This window comes from Choloepus didactylus, chromosome 9, assembly GCF_015220235.1.
Source record: "Choloepus didactylus isolate mChoDid1 chromosome 9, mChoDid1.pri, whole genome shotgun sequence".
Classification (NCBI taxonomy): domain Eukaryota; kingdom Metazoa; phylum Chordata; class Mammalia; order Pilosa; family Megalonychidae; genus Choloepus; species Choloepus didactylus.
Window position 1 is genome coordinate 104381709 of NC_051315.1, and position 17413 is coordinate 104399121.

A 17413-nucleotide genomic window follows, 5' to 3' on the forward strand; every position below is an offset into this window, starting at 1 on the left:
ATGGTATGTAGTTGGAAAGGTAGGATTTTAGCTTCACCCAAGATCCTCCCTTCTTTTCTGCTGCCTATTGCCTTCTGTTCTAGTTTGCTAATGCTGTGGAGTGCAAAACACCAGAAATGGATTGACTTTTATACAAGGGGGTTTATTTGGTTACCAAGTTACACTCTTAAGGCCATAAAGTATCCATCAACAAAGGTGGTACCTTCACTGCAGGATGGCCAATGGTGTCCAGAAAACCTCTGTTAGCTGGGAAGACACGTGGCTGACATCTGCTCCAATTTCTGGTTTCAAAATGGCTTTCTCCCAGGATTTTCCTCTCTAGGCTTCAGCTTCTCTCCAAAAAGTCACTCTCAGTTGCCCTTGGGCATTTGTCCTCTCTTAGCTTCTCTGGAGCAAAAGTCTGCTTTCAAAATCTGACTCCAAAATGTCTCTGTAAACTGCAGTTCCCTTCTCAGCTCCTGTGCATTCTTCAAAGTGTCCCTCTTGGCTGTAACAAGCTTGCTACTTCTGTCTGAGCTTATATACTGCTCCACTAATCAAGGCCCATGCTGAATGGGTGGGGCCACACCTCCATGGAAATTATCTCATCAGAGTTATCACCTAGAGTTGGGTAGGTCATATCTCCATGGAAACACTCAAAGGATTCCAATCTAATCAGCACTAAAACGTCTGCTCCACAAGATTGCATCAAAGAATATGGCTTTTTCTGGGGGACATAATACATTCAAACTGGCACACCTTCCAAGTCTTTACTCATATGCCAATTTCAGAGCAGTCTAGGATCAGGGAAGAATATCTATTGGAGAAAAGCAATAATCAACATGAAGTCATAATAATTGCTTCCTTTTCATTCTTTCCAAATAACTAGATGATGAAATTGAAGGGTGGTTGATCATTTTTCTCCAGCTGAAACCAAGGAAAGTATCTCCACACAGCATAGAACAAAAAGCCAAGGATTGTACTTCTTTGAAATTCTTATGAGACTTTCAAAGTTTTCGTCAGCACCAAGAATTCAACAGTCCTCTAACCTCTCAGAGTGATAGTCACAGGTGAAGGAATAGAAGTCCTATTCAATGCCTTACAGTTCAAAAGGTCACTATAAACCTCTCTAAAGAAACTTGAGCAATGTATTTATCAGGCAACCTTTAACTTCTTCAGTGTTTTCTTTGGAAGCTGTAAAACAGATATTTCTTTATCTCATATGAATTGTACCTGTCTGTTAAAAATTTGGAGAGATAATAATGTGCTCATTATTTCAACCTTTACAGAGAATACTGAACCTACTTTCATTAAAATGTAAGCAAGCTTAAAACAATGGATTTTGCTACTGTGCTGCATGTGTGAAAGTAAAGAGATTAGCTCCAAAATTTTGAAATGAAATATCTGTCTAAAGGTACAAAGGCAGAAAAAATCTTTTCTTTCATTTTAGAATAAGACCGTCTATGCTGTTTACATAACTTGCCATATATGGAGGTATGTGTTTTACTTGAAATATAATAGGGCAGGTAATGTTTAATAATTTTCTAAGGCTGAAAAATATGGTTTAATGATAATAGCAAACTTTTGAGGTTCAGATAGGCATAGGCTCAAATCAACACTCTGTAATGGCCATGTAGCCTTGGGAAAATTATTACATGTGACTCATCTGTAAAATGAATAATATTATCCAACTCTCAAGATTGGGATGAAGAGACACCATTTTAGTGGAGTATTTAACGCAGGTTCTAACATAGTAAGCACATTAACAATGTACTCAAGAAAAATGTGAAAGGATGCAAGCATATTCATGGATTTATTTTTTCCAAAAATATTTGCTGAAAAACTATTTTATGCTGGACACTGCTAAGGGTTGGTGTTATGATGGAAAAATGAAATGAAATACATACTCTCTTACCTCATGGGGCTTACCATCTAGCTGGGGTGACAGGCATTAGATAAATAATTGCACACAATATATTTAATTAAAATTTTGATGGATGGAATGACAAAATTGTACAGTGTGCCAAGGCAATATAGCAGCTATCCTAACAGTGTATAGGTGGCATTAAGTCATCACACAAAAGGAAGGAGGTTTAAGATAAGATAAACAGGATTACAAAGGCAAAGAGGCCTGGGGAGACTGAGAAATACAACTCTAGCTGAGAGAGCCTGAGGAGGGAATGAGATTAGTGCTTTCAGAGAACAGGCTGGATGTGAGCAGTGCATAAGAAACTGGTACCAGGTGAGCTAGTGAGGCAGACAGGGGCCAGATTATATAAGACTTACTGGCTATTTTTAGAATTTTGTGCTTTATCCTAAGAGGTGTAGGAAATCATTGAAAGGTTTTAAGTAGTCGAGTAAGAACAATATTTGCATCTTTAAAATATTGCTCCAATTGCTTTGTTAGGATTGGCTTGAAGACATGATTGAAAAGATGATGTGCCGGTTTGGACATATTATGTCCCCCAAAAAGCCATGTTCTTTAATGCAGTCTTGTGGGGGGCAGATTTATTAGTCTCTTTGATTAGGGTAGAAACTTTTGATTGAGTATTTCCATGGAGATGTGACTCAGCCAACAGTGGATGATAAATTTTGATTAGATTATTTCCATGGAGGTGGGCCCCACCCATCCAGGGTAGGTCTTAATTAGTTCACTGGAGTATTTAAGAGAGTTAATAACCAAGTGATGCTGATGCAGACACTTGAAGATATCTGGAGATGTGGACAGAAGGATGTTAGGACATGCTAAGAGATGAAGTCCAGAGTTTGCCCCAGAGAAGCTAAGAGAGGACCCCCAGATGCTTAGAGAGAAACGCCAGGGAGAGAGAAGCAACCACGCATAAGTGCCAAGCGAGAGGAGCTAAGACAAGAGCCCAGAGACATTTTGGAGAAAAGTCATTTTGAAACACAACCTGGGAGCAAAGGACCAGCAGACTCAAGGCATGTGACTTCCCAGCAGACAGAGGTGTTCTGGATGCTATTGGCAGTTCTTCAGTGAAAGTGTCATCTTGTTGATGCCTTAGTTTGGACACTTAGAAATGTAAACTTGTAATTTAATAAATCCCTTTTATAAAAGCCAATCCATTTCTAGTATGTTACATAATGGCAGGCATTAGCAAACCAGAACAGATGGTGTTGGGGAGAGAATAGTGAACTGTCCAGAGTTAGGCATTTGACCTAAATAGGGTCAAACCGATTCCTTTTCCCAATTCAGATACTGGCAGAGAGATGGTGAAGCTCTTATCTGTATTCATAAATTCTAAAGATACTCTTAGTCTAGCCTCACCAGGGCCAACTATCTTCTATGGATAAGGAAATCCTGCCTAACAAGGGAGCAGAATAAAACAATGTAGAGGGATTGAGTTTGGGTGATGTTGTTTGAATACCTGGATCGATCTGTGCCTGAAGCTGAGTACTCCTTGGAATCCTCAGTTCTGTGAGCACAAACATTCATTCCCCTCTTTTGCCTATGATAATTTAAGTTGGGCTTCTGTCACCAGGAGAGCACTGAATTAGTTTCCTATTGCTTCTGTAACAAATTACCACAAACTTAGTAGCTTAAAACTGCAAATTTTGCTCTTACAGTTCTGGAGGTCAGAAGTCTAAATTCAGTTTCAAAGAGCTAAAATTAAGGTGTCAGCAGGGATGTTCCTCCTGGAAGCTCCACGGGAGGCTCCATGCCTTGCCTCTCCCAGCATCGCTGCTGTCTTGGCATTCCCTGGCTCAGCCACATCACTCAAATCCCTGCTTCCAAGATCATATCACTTCCTCCTTTACTGTAGTCAGATCTCCCTGTTTCCCTCTTACAAGGACACTCGTGATTACATTTATGGTCTACCGGGACAGTCCAGAATAATCACCCCATTTCAAGATCCTTAACTTGACCATATCAGCAAAATCCTTTTTGCCATATAAGGCGATATTCACAAGCTCTGGGAATTAGCATACAACATACCTGGAGCAGAAGCATGGAGAGAGGCAGTATTCGGCCTACAACAAGCAGTAAACTGCATTCCAGTAAGATCTGGGAGTAAGGCAGCTTGGACATGTGTAAAAGGGGCTGACTTGGATAGGACCCAAGTGGGAAACTGTGATGGGGGAAGTATCAGGCAGCAGGGATAAAATATTAGAAAGGGCTTCAATATTTGCTTGGAATACTGAGCACATTTTAAAGTCCCTGTCAAACAGCACATTAACTGTAAAAAGCAAAATAAATACATAAGTATTTTGTTGAAACTCTAACGAGAATAAAAAATTAATAGTATAATATTTATTATTACCTAATGTGCAGACTTCATTAAATATTCCCTTTATTTTACAGGGTATGCTATTGCTGCTATTTTGGTTTAGTAAATGAAAACACACACACACACACACACACACACACAGTTTATAGATGTTTCTCTAAGTTGACTCTTTGCCTTTGTTTCCCAAAACTTATTAAATACATGGTTTAATATCAACTGTGAATTTTCCTACCATAGGTATTTTTTGAGGAAACAAATTCTCACAAGGAAGAAACGGAAGTATTCTTAATTGCTATGATGACATCTTTTAAAATATATTTATATAATAGCGGAGAGAATAATAGGGGATGTGGACAGATAGTTTCTCAAAAGATTGTTCACAGATACCTGCCCTAGAGTGACCTGGTGTGTACTGAAAATGAAGAATTCTGGGCTCACACCACACTATCTTAATAAAAATCTCTGGAAACTGGAGCCCATACTTCTGCATTTTAATAATTAAAAGTTTTAAAATCTGGTAAACACTGATCTAGAGGCAAGTTATGTTAAACTGCTGCCATTTGTAATACAAACTTAAAGCCTACAATATGCCTCACTTTTATTGTCAAGAAGCCCTCCATCCACTCAGAATTTCTAGATTACTAAAAAGAAAGGACGTCATTTCTGAAACCATCATGCAACAGCAACTGCTTATTACCCTTTTGATAAGCACAGAGAGAACATTTTGCAGTATTGTTAGTAATTAGAGATTGCACTGTTTCCAATACAATAAGAAAATCTTATTTGTTTTTTTTTTTTTTTTTTTTTTTACAAAGAACAGGGTATTAATGTATTACTTTGGCAATTGTAAAAAGAAAATCTTAGAAGTATGATTAAGACTTTTTATCTTCTGATTACATAGAACAGTGGCTTCAGTATATTCTAAGTTATGTACTTTATGGTTCACATGGAGCTTTGGCTTAATGAAGTGTGGCAAAGTTCATCAATATCCCACAAAAGACAGACTATCAAGTCCAAAGAATGATTTCTCTAAACTGGAAGACAGCATTTAGTTTGGAAATGTACATTCACTCAAGAGAGACACGCTGGGCTAGGAGTACAGCAAATTAAAGGCAAAAATAGGGAACCCAGAGAAGTGAGAAAATCTGCCACCATAGCAATATTTTCTTAAAACAAGGTCAGTCTTACCTTGTAATTATGTTCATTTTTTCCATAATATACAACATATTAGAGGTGATGATCATGTTACCAATTATATTGCAATTTTATAAAGTCAAAATTTTGTTTTGATGCCAAAGAAGGCAAAACGCTCCCTATCTTGTTATTGTCATAGTCACCAGAGAAATACAAATAGAAGAATAAGTTAGGCAATTACTGTTTCATTCTTCACTGGTGTCTGCTACTCTGTATTCCCAATTCACCAATTCTTTGTCACAAGTAAATTCTGGACAGGGAGTAAACTCATCATAAAATTGGATCATTTTACCACTCAGGGAGTTCAGTTATTATAAATGAGCTATAGTTTTGTAAATTCCTTTTTCTAGATTCATGTTCAATGAGGTTGGATTTTCTATTAAATTTTGGGAGGATAAAAATCATAGAAAAATACAGAAATGTATTTTACTTACATAAAATTTGTATTCTCCAGATATTTTCTCCAAATATTTTTCTGCAGAACGACTAATCTAAAATTCATATTATGGATATTTTTATAAAGCACTGAATCTGTTACTCGATATAAAGAAAATTTTATTTTTTTTTAAATTAGAAAAGGGGAAAATGCATATTTTAAGGGATTCTCAAGCACAGACTTTTTAATCTATTTAAGGTTTCAGGAGATCATTTAAAAATATTTCAGTGATCTAGGTTTCCATTAATAAATACCCTTATTCCTCCCATGTCCACTATTGCTTGATTTGCTCCTTGCAAATTTGTAGTTTTCTACCTTGTGAATTTTTCTTCTGTCTAAAAAAGAAAGACTTTGATATTTTCTCTTTCTTTTTTCCCCCAAGAAGGCATTTTTAATTAAGAAAAATGTTAAATACTATATCTTCACACTATATAATGTGTGTGTATAATATATAACTTATTTAGGATAGGAAAAGAACATAACTGTATACTAAAACTAATAGCTAGCACATATATAGCATTTACTCAATTAGGTGCGCACTGTTATTAATCCTGTATTACAAATTATAAAACCGAGATAAAGAGATGTTAAATTGCTTGCCAAAGGTCAAACAACTAGCAGATTGTTTTGCTGGGATTAAAATCCAGGACACTGGTTCCAGAATCTGTGTTTCTATAAACACTACGTTACAGACTTTTTTATGGAAAGCCATTACTTTGCTTTACTTTTGGGAGGTTCCAGAGTATAATGAAGAGCAACGGCTTTGATATAAGACCAATGTTGGGTTTGGATCCTAGTTCTGATTTTTAATAACTCTGAACATTGGGAATACTATTTAACTTTATGAATATTTTATACACATCTGCAAAATGAGGATAATTATACTTTACAGGATGGTTGTTAGGAATCAAATTAAACTATACAGACTGATAGAATTTGGCATATTTTCATTGATTATTGAGGTAAAATACTGTAGATGCTGAAAATCAGTAAGAAGAGATGGATTATTCAATAAGTTATATTGGATCAATATCCTAATCAATTAGGGATTAAATATATATATTTACACATACATATCTCCTAGCTATCCTCTACTGCTATATGTTAATAGTGGCCATCTTGCAGGCAGGGTGATGAAAGTAAAATATAAGATTGCAGGAGTTACTATTTTCTTTATATATGTATCTATTGTTTCAATTTCCAACAATGAGAAAGGTATAATTAGTGTAAGAAAAGTAAATATCTTTCCATTTTAAAAAGTTAATAATGACTTTAATTTTACTCTTGTTTATACTGAGTTAATGGTATAAGGACAAGTATTTTTAAGACACAAGATTCATGAGTTCAAATGCAACTCAGATTCTGAAGGGTTGGTTTAGTATTTATCTAATGTAGTATTTATCTCTACACTATTTTTTATTTTTCAGTGTTAATGCCTTATGCTTAAATATTTGAAGAAACTTCAAATACTTTTCTTAACTTACCCTAAAACTCCTTCCAACCATCACCGTCATTTTGTTACTATCATAACCACATAAGCGGAGGAGGCAGAAAATGGCTTTTCGTGTCCTGGAGCTTCTTTCAATCTCATTCTCTTTAAACCATAAAATCTGCTTTTAAATTTGTGACTTAAAAGAGGAAGATCACTCAAACCATTGTCACCCTTTGTAGAGAAGGTGAAGTTCGTATTTCATTGTCTTTAATGTTTTAAATCATGTTGAACTCCAAAAAACTGTTATAAATCAAGGGTAGCCTTTTCTTTAAACAAGCTATTTCCTAAATTTAGATATAAGTATTTCATGGTAACTACAGGAGTAGGTGTCTAGATATGTGTTGTGTATGTGTGAACATGTGCTCTAGATGTGTGTACAATAATGTGTGTATGGGTATACACACACGCATGGTGTGTGTGCATGCACACATGTGTTATAGTGCATGTGTGCTTATTATATGTTATACGTATCTGTGGTGTATTAAGAGAGAATATCTAAAAATCCAATATTGATAGTGCATTAAAAATGAAGAAATACCTAGGCCTTTCTATTTGTAAATAGTACTAGGGATGATAAAAAGATTTTAATCACACATAGGGAACCACTGCAGATTCACTGTAAGCAACAGCAGAATCATTTCTGAGGGAAATTACATATCTGAAAATGTGGGAGTATGGATTCAATGTACTATGAGACTTAAATCTACATTTTGACAAGTGGATTTTCATGCAAAATTGCTTATTCTAATATATTAAAATGAAAAATTATATGCATAAGTGTATATTGATAGCATTGCAAAACTGTTTCCCTAACTGCTGATTTTTTTCCCTATACTGCAAAGTCAACCCTAAGCCTACAGAATAAGAAATATGTTCATGGTCTAGAAAATGACTAAACTCAATCTAAAAGAGATAATACTGAAAGTTGAAGAATATATTAGATTTATAGTTGTTTATTATTATTATTATTATTATTTTACTTTCTTACAGATGTTTGAAAAGTTTAGGGTCTTAAAGTGCTCCAAAATAACATCATATGCAAATGTTCTAAAAATGATCACGGTGATGAATGCACAACTATGTGATGATACTGTGAACAACTGATTGTACACTTTGGAAGGACTGTATGGTGTGTGAATACATTTCAATAAAATAGCATTAAAAATAACAATTTATTGAATTTCCCCTTTTTTTTCTCTTGCTTTTCTTCATTTAATTTCTTTCTGTATTTTCTTATTCCCATTTTCTTTTTCAATCAGGTTTTCAAATGTTAAAAGAAATATGAACATTTGTAGGGTCTATAAAATGATGAAATGTTTTTCTCTGGTTTTATTTCTTTAAATTTTTTGATGTCACAGTTAAACCTTATCTTTGAATTGTCTTATTGTCATTCTTTTTTGTTTGTTTGGTTTTTGTTTGTTTTTGAAGAAAGGGGTAGAAGAAAAGGAGAGTGAAAGAAAAGAAGTAAAATTATTGTCTTATTTTTGTGATTGGGTTTCACCTCATACACATATTATGAAAATCACTACAAATCACGCAAGGATTAATGAAGACATTGAAGATATATTGCTGTTGTTGTTATTATAACCTCAAATTAAGGAACTATTTATCAATTGATGTTGAGGAAGATTCTATTTTACTGTCCTGAATAATCTACTCTGTCTGGATCACATACATACACACGTACACATAAATAGTAATGTGGGGAAAGAAGCATAAATATTAGAGAAAAAGAAAAACAAGTTTTCTGTCAGGAATCAGAAATGGATAAAACTAAGGAAATGATCCAGGCTAAATGAAAAGATGAATCTTATTCAATGTGAGCATGCATATTTTGATACATAATTAGATTTTATACTTTTAATTCTATGTGGGACAGAAAAAGGAATAAGAACTTAGGTTCACTCAAAATAGGAGGCTTATGTTGCAATAGATGTCTTTTCTCTGGAAAATATTCATAGTCAGTTCAAAACAGACCAAAGAGGAGTGATTTCTTCACAAATTACGTGTTATATTTTATGAAAATTCAAAGGTTTAACATTCCTTATTATTTGCTAGCCTGAGCTGCCTTAAATCCTTTTGGAACAGGATGGTATATTAATAAATTAATTCTGTGACTACTTAACTTGGAAACGTAAATCATGTTGGCCTCTTAACAGCTCTCATAATGCTCTCTACAATTCATTTATGCAAAAAAACAAACTCAGAATTATTTATATACACTTTATGATTGTTCCAATGGTGAGATCAAAGATGTAAGGAAACATCCTGAGATTGAAATTTTTGCTAGGAGATGTGTCTTTTAAAGGGGACTGACTCATCATCCCCACAAGAATGTGCATTTGTAAACAGAATATTTGAATTCTGAGTCTTTTAATTTGGTATTTACCATAAACAAGTCAGACATTTTATAGCATAGGAGTAGCACTCAGAAGATGTAGTAGAGAAACATGTTCAGTGGAAACATGGAGAAGAATTAAATATTAATCATTGGAGTATCAAAGTATAGGAAATGAATAGCCTAGTTAGATACCCATGAAACACAAATATGTGTCCCATGAAAACATTTGTTTCTGTGTAAAAAGAAGTATGAAGTGGATCAATAAGTAGCAAAAATAGATGAAAAAAGAGATAGTGACATGGCTACAGAATTGCATTTATGAAATGAACTTTCTTCCTTAACAGTCAACTTCTTAAAACATTAATTTTACATATTTCCACCACCTCCAAATGACAAATGTCCTGTGTTATCCTATGTTACCAAATCCATTGAAACAAAAAAGCAAAAGAGATTTTAAAATGTGGATTTCAACAAACCAACAGGATCCAAGGAATTACCTGGGGTGCGTATTAAAAATTGAGATTCTAAGGTTCCACCTAGACTTACCAAAACTATATCTCCATGGAAGATTCTTATGATTAGGAGAGTTTTGCAAACCATGCGTGGCAATGCATTATAAAATGCCACTTATTCTGAATTATTTTATACCATGCAAGTAAGTATAATACAACTACCATTTTTTAAAAAGAGTTGAGATGTGAAGATAATGATTCTGATCCACTGTTCTTTTTAACAGTTTGGTCCAATGTAGAATGGGACAAGTGTGTAAAGCTTGTAGATTTGAATGCCCAGGTAAGGTACTTACTACAGTTTTCAGCTTTCCTATTGTCCCGGATCACTATTCTTTGGTTGATAGTGCTGAAGAGCGTTGTCCAATTAATAGTATGATAATAACACAGGTTACTGTTGTCAGTTATGTAGATGTTTCCTGCGCTGATTTCCTTCAGGGACTGGAATTGCAGAGAAGTGATGCCCTGTTGCTTGAGGATGAGCAAGGAGAGGCCACTAAGAGGGGGGAAAGGGAAAATGGAACAATAATAAATATTTTCTGGCTATGAAATCCATACCTGAAGTAAAATAAGGATGATACATTTTACTCCATAAAGAATGTTAATGGAACATAAGCAGAAATTTAATCAATAAATTTATGTCCAGAATATTTTTTCTTTACACAGTATATATACCATAGTTTTGAAATCAATTAATTTGAACCTAAAATTAAGGTTCTTAAAATTAAGGCTATTGATGGTATAGTTCTATCTCTGTATACATATTAACCACTGAAGAATCTCCTCCCTGTTTCCTTCTCCATGCCCCTGAATGTTAAGTTGCTCCAGGATGGAATTCTGCATTAAGACAAAAAAACGTTTACTGAATGATTGTTCACCTACCTAAAGACATTAAGTTTACTATAACTATTTAATAGATTTAGACACACTTTAAGAGAAAGATAAGGAAGAGACTGACTATAAATATTTAGTTTGAATCTACATTTCAGAAGCTGAAGCACTGTAATTTAATAGTAGAAGAATGTGTAAGTCAAGACAGGAGATTAAAAATTAAAGAGAAGAATTAAGTTAAACTGAAACTTTAAAAATTCTTAGAAGGCTTGGACAACTGGAGAGAGCTTCTCTAAAAGTTAAATAACAACTATTCTGTGGGAAACAATTTTCATTTCAAGGAATTTTTTTTTCTTTATTACAGAAGTTGTGAGTTTACAGAACAATCGTGCATAAAATACAGGATTCCCATATACCACCCTATGGTTAACCTTGCATTTGTGTGGAACATTTGTTACAATTGATGAAAACACATATTTATAATTGTACTATTAACTATAATCCATGGTTAAACTTCGACTTCACTGTTTGTGTAGTGTAGATCCATGGATTTTTTAAAAAATATTTATTCTGTTACCATATATACAACCTAACATTTCTCCTTTTAATTACATTCAGATATATATATTTCAGTACTGTTAATTATGTTCACAATGTTGTGCTACCATTACCACCATCCATTACCAAAACATCTCCATCCTTCCAGGTGGGAACCCTGTATATTTTAAGCCTTAACTTCCCATTCCCTACCCCCACCCTATCCCTCTGACAACCTATAATCTAGATTCTCACTCTAAGAAGGTGCTTATTCTCTTTATTTCATATCAATGAGATCATACAACATTTTTCCTTTTGTACCTGGCTTGTTTCACTCAACATAATGTCTTTAAGGTTTGCTGTCGAATGTATCAGGACTTCATTTCTTTTCATGCATGAGTAATATTCCATTGTAACTATACACAACATTATATTTATCCATTCATCAGTTGATGGACACTTGGGTTGCTTCCATCTTTTGGCAAATTGTAAATAATGCTGCTGTAAACACTGGTGTGCAAATATTCAAGTCCCTCCTTTCAATTTTTTGGGTCTATTCCTAGTAGTAGGATTGTGAAGAAATATGGTAATTTTATATTTAACTTTCTGAGGAACCACTGTCTTCCACAGTGGCTGCATCATTTTAATTCCCACCACACTGAATCAAGTTTCCTATTTCTCCACATTCTGTCCAACACTTGTAATATATGTTTTTTTGTATAGCAGCCATTCCAGTGGGTGAGAAGTGATATTTCCTTGTGGTTTTGATTTGAATTTCCCGGATAGCTAATGATATTGTGCTTTTTGTCCATTTACGTATCTTCTTTAGAGAGCTGTATATTCAAGACTTTTGCCCATTTTTAAATTGGGTTGTTTGGTTATTTTGCTGTCAAATTGAAGGATTTCTTTACATATCCTGGATGTTAAACTTTCATTGGATATGTGGGTTCCCGATATTTTGTCCCACTGTGTAAGCTGTTGTTTTACTTTCATGACAAAGTCTTTTGAGACACAAAAGTTTTTAATTTATAAGTTCCTATTTATTTATCTTTTCTTTTGTTGTTTGTGCTTTGGGTGTAATGTCTAAGAAACTATTGCCCTAACATGAGGTCCTGAAGATGCTTCCTTCCACATATTTTCTTGTAGGAGTTGCAAGTTCTAGCTCTTTAATTTCTGTATTTGATCCATTTTGAATTTTTTTTTCGCTAACGGAGATCCAGTTTTGCCAGCATCATTTATTGAAGAGACTATTCTTTACCAACTGAGGGGTCCTTGTGTCCTTGTAAAAAATAAATTGAGGCTTGAATTCTGAGTTCTGAATCCAATTCCATTGTCTCTATGTCTGTCCTTGTGACTCTACCAAGCTGTTTTGATTACTGTGACTTTGTAATAAATTTTACATTTGAGACATGTGAGTCCTCCAACTTTATTTTTCTTTTTCAATATGGTTTTGGCTATTTGGGGCCCCTTACTGTTCCATATAAATTTGATGACTGGCTTTTCCATTCTGTAAAGAAGGTTGTTATTTTGATTGGGATTGTATTGAACCTATAAATGGCTTTGGGTAAGACTGACCTCTTAAAAATATTTACTCTTCCAATCTATGAACATGGAATGTCATTCCATTTATTTAAGTCTTTGAATTCTCTTAGCAATGTTTTGTAGTTTTCTGTGTAGAAGTACTTTGCATCTTTGGTTAGATTTATTCCTAGGTATTTGATTCCAGTAGTTGCAATTTTAAACGGATTTTTTTCTTAATTTCTTCTTACAATTTTTCATTGCTTGTGTATAGAAACACTGTTAGCTTTGGGGTGTTGACCTTGTACCCTGCCATTCTGCTGAATTTGTTATTAGTTCTAGTGGCTTTCTTGTGGATTTTTCAGGATTTTCTATATACAGGATACTGTCCTCTGGAAATAGAGAAAGTTTTGCTTCTTCCTTTCCAATTTGGATGTCTTTTATTCCTTTGTCTTGCCTAATTGCTCTGACAAGAACTTCCAGTAAAATGTTGATAACTGTGGTGACAGTGGGCATCTTTGTCTTGTTCCTGATCTTAGACGGAAAGATTACAGTCTTTTCACCATTAAGTAGCATGTTAGCTGTGGGTTTTTCATAAGTACCTTTTATCATGTTGAGGAAGTTTCCTTCTATTCCTGGCTTTCTAAGGATTTTTTGAAGAAGGGGTGCTGAATTTTGTCAAATGTCCTTTGAGATGATCATGTGTGTTTTCCCTTCAACTGGTAAATGTGTTTTATTATATTAATTGATTATCTTCTGTTGATTCAACCTGGTATACCAGGGATAGATCCCACTTGATTCTGGTGTATAATTCTTTCAATTTTCTGTTGGATACAGTATTCTAGTATTTTGTTGAGAAAGTTTGCACCTATATATATTCATAAGAGATATTGGTCTGTAGTTGTTTTTTTTTTTTTGTGGTATCTTTATCTGGCTTTGGTATGAGAGTGATTTTGCTGTGTAGAATGAATTACGGAGTCCTCCTTTCTCTTCAGTTTTTTTGGAAGAGTTTGAGTGGAATGGGTATTAAGCCTTCTTGGAATATTTGGCAAAATTCCCCTGTGGAACCATCTGGCCCTGGGCTTTACCTTGTTGGGAAGTTTTTAATTCCTGATTCAATCTCATTACCAGTAATAGTGTGTTGAGTTCTTCTGTTTCTTCTTGAGTCAGTATAGGTAGTTCATGTGCGTCTATGAATTTGTCCATTTCATCTAGGTTATCCAATTTATGGGTATACAGTTGTTTATAGTAGCCTCTTATATGCCTTTTTATTTCAGTGGAGTTGATAGTAATGTCCCCCTTTTCATTTCGGATTTACATTATTTGTATCCTCTCTCTTTTTAGTGATCTTTTCCAAGTACCATCTTTTGGTTTTGTTGATTCTATTTCCTTATTGTTTTCTATTTAATTTATCTCCACTCTTATCTTCGCCATTCCCTTCCTTTGACTTGCATTGGGTTTAGTTGTTCTTCTTTGTCTAGTTCTTCCAGATTTGAGGTTAGGTCTCTGATTTGAAATCTTTCTTCCTTTTTTAATGTAAGCATTTGGAGCTATAAATTTCCCTCTCAGCATACATTATATTTTGATGTTCATTAACTTCAAGATGTTTCTAATTTCCCTTGTAATTTCCTCTTTAACCCATTGGTTGATTAAGAGTACATTTTTTACGTTTCCACAAATTTGAGAATTTCCAATTTCTCTCTCATTTCTCTCTGTTATTTATTCCCATCTTCATTTCATTGTGGTTGGTGGAGATACGTTGTATGATTTCAATATTTTTGCATTTATTTAGACTTGTTTTGTGAACTAACATAAGGTCTACACTGGAGAATGATCCATGTATACTTGAGAATAATGCGTATTCTTTGTTGTTTGGTGAAGTGCTGTATATATGTTTTTAGGTCTAGTAGATTTAAAGTATCATTCAAGTCTTGCATTCCATTACTGGAAGTTCTCTCCATTATTGGAAGTGATGTATTAAAGTTTCCTATTATTAATATGGAACCCTCAATTTCTCTCTTCAAATATATCAGTGTTTGCTTCATATATTTTGGAGCTATGTTGTTAGGTGCATGAATACTTATAACTGGTACATCTTCTTTTGCATTAACCCCTTTATCAGCATATAATGACCCTTGTTGTCCTTCATTACTGTTTTTTACTTAAAGTCTATTTTATCTGATATTAGTATAGCTACTTTAGCTTTCCTTTGCTTACTACTTGCATGATATATTTTTTTTTCCAAACTTTACTTTCAACCTATTTTTGTCTTTGAATTTAAGGTGATTCTCTTTGCAGACAGCATATGGTCATGTCATGCTTTTCTATCCTTTCTGCCAATCTCTGCCTTTTGACTGGAGAGATTACTCCATTTATATTTAAAGTTACTACTGATAATGCATGACTTTGTCCTGACAGTTTGCTAGCTAGTCTTTGTAAGTCTTACATCTTTTTTGTCCCTCAATTCTTCCATTAATGCCTACTTTTATATTCATTTGATTTTTTATTTTGTACTGTATTGAAGGCCTTCTCTTTTCTATCTGGATATTTTTTTCATATATTTTCCTTGTGGTTATCAGGGGGTTAAAATTGAACATCCTGAATATATAGCAATCATATTTGGCTTTATACAAACTTGAATTCAATAGCATACACATACACTTTTCCAAACCTCTCTGTCCCCCTACCTTTTTGAAGTATTTGCTACCACTTATTTCTTTGAATATTGCATGTCCTCAGCCACCGATTTATCATTACTTTTTATGCCTTTGCATTTAGAACCTGTAGGGAGTAAGAAGTGGAGTTACATGCAAACAAATATGATACCACAATACTGGCATTTATAATTGCCCAAATGGTTACCTTTAATGGTGATCTTTATGTCTTTTTGCTGCTTTGAACCAATATCTAATGTCCTTTCTTTTCAGTCTGAAGAATTCCTTTAGCATTGCTTGTTGGGCTGGTGTAGTGGTGATGAACTTGCTCAGTTTTTGTTTATCTGGGAATGTCTTAAACTCTACCTCATTTATGAAAGAAAGCCCTACTGGGAAAAAAAGTTCTTGGTTGGCAGTGGTTTTCTTTCAGCACTTTAAGTATTTCAACCTATTGCCTTCTTGCCACCATAGTTTCTGAGGGGAAATTATACTCAATATAATTGGGACTTCCTTGTATAAAACACATCATTTTTCTCTTGCACTTTTTAGAACTCTCTCTTTGTCCTTTGAATTCAACATTGTGATCAATACATAATGGGGTATATTTTTCTTCATGTTTACCCTGTTTGGTGTTTTCTGGCTTCTTCAATGTGCATTTCACATCTTTTGCTAAGATTGGGAAGTTCTCTGTCACTATATCTTTGAATATTCCTTCTGCCACTTTCTCTCTTTCATCTCCTCTGGGACTCCTATTATGTGTATACTGGTATTCTTGATGGTATCCCAGAGGTCTCCTGACCTATTTTCATTTTTTTTTTCCATAATTCTTTTTCTTTCTGATTCTCAGCTTGTCTCATTTCAATTGTCTGATGTTTAAGTTTGCTGACTCTTTTGCTATCTCCAATCTGCTTTTCAAACCTTCCTGGGAATTTTTCATTTTGGTTATTGTGGTCTCAATTCCAGTAGTTCATTTTAGTTATTGTGGTCTTCAATTTTTATCTCTTTATTAAGAATCTCCTATTGCTCATTCTTTGTTTTCCTGATATCCGTTTGTTCTTTCTCTACATTTTCCTTCATCTCCCTGAGCATTTTTAAGGCTTTTTTTCTTTTTTTTTTTTTTTAAGTCTTTATTTCGTATGCCCATATTCTGGTCTTCTTCAATGGTGTTTTCTGGGTTGTTATCCTCTTTCTTTGGAAGGGCCATTATTTCCTATTTCTTTGTTTATCTTGTTCTATTTTGTTGCATAAGTGCATTTTAATATTTTAAAATGTTAACTCTGGAATTCACTCCCTGAAATGTCTGTCTCTTGATTTTGTAACCAGCTGTTGATAAGATAGAGATTTTTGTGAACTTCAGCCCTCCTATTAGGAAGGTCTGCCCAAAGTGAATGTAGTATGCAGGTCCCTCCCTGTTTTTTCTGGACCTGTGTCTTGTCCTGGGTGTGTGCTTGTTAGTTGTTTTGTAATTCTCCCATTTACAGGAGTTTGAATGCCCCCTCTATTTCCCAGGAGACAGACCTCCATCTCTCAGGTGTTTAAAGCGACAAGTCTTTGCCCCAGGCTGTCTGCGTCTATAGTTTCTTCCAATTCTATCTTTGTTTCAAGCTACTTTCACCTGGAGAGCAAATTCTAGGAGGGGGGATATGCCAGAGAGGAGTTTCTCAAGTTAGTCTAT

At 34.4% G+C, this 17413-nt stretch overlaps 1 protein-coding gene across 4 annotated transcripts in view; it reads right to left on the minus strand.

Moving 5' to 3' along the window:
• The window catches only part of ERBB4 (erb-b2 receptor tyrosine kinase 4), a 1164817-nt gene that overhangs the window by 284566 nt on the left and 862838 nt on the right, over window positions 1–17413 (minus strand). For all 4 annotated transcript variants that reach the window (XM_037849192.1, XM_037849193.1, XM_037849194.1 and 1 more), the window contains one exon: window positions 10495–10694. In XM_037849192.1, the coding sequence (XP_037705120.1) occupies window positions 10495–10694 (200 nt within the window). The remainder of the gene's footprint in view (window positions 1–10494; window positions 10695–17413) is intronic.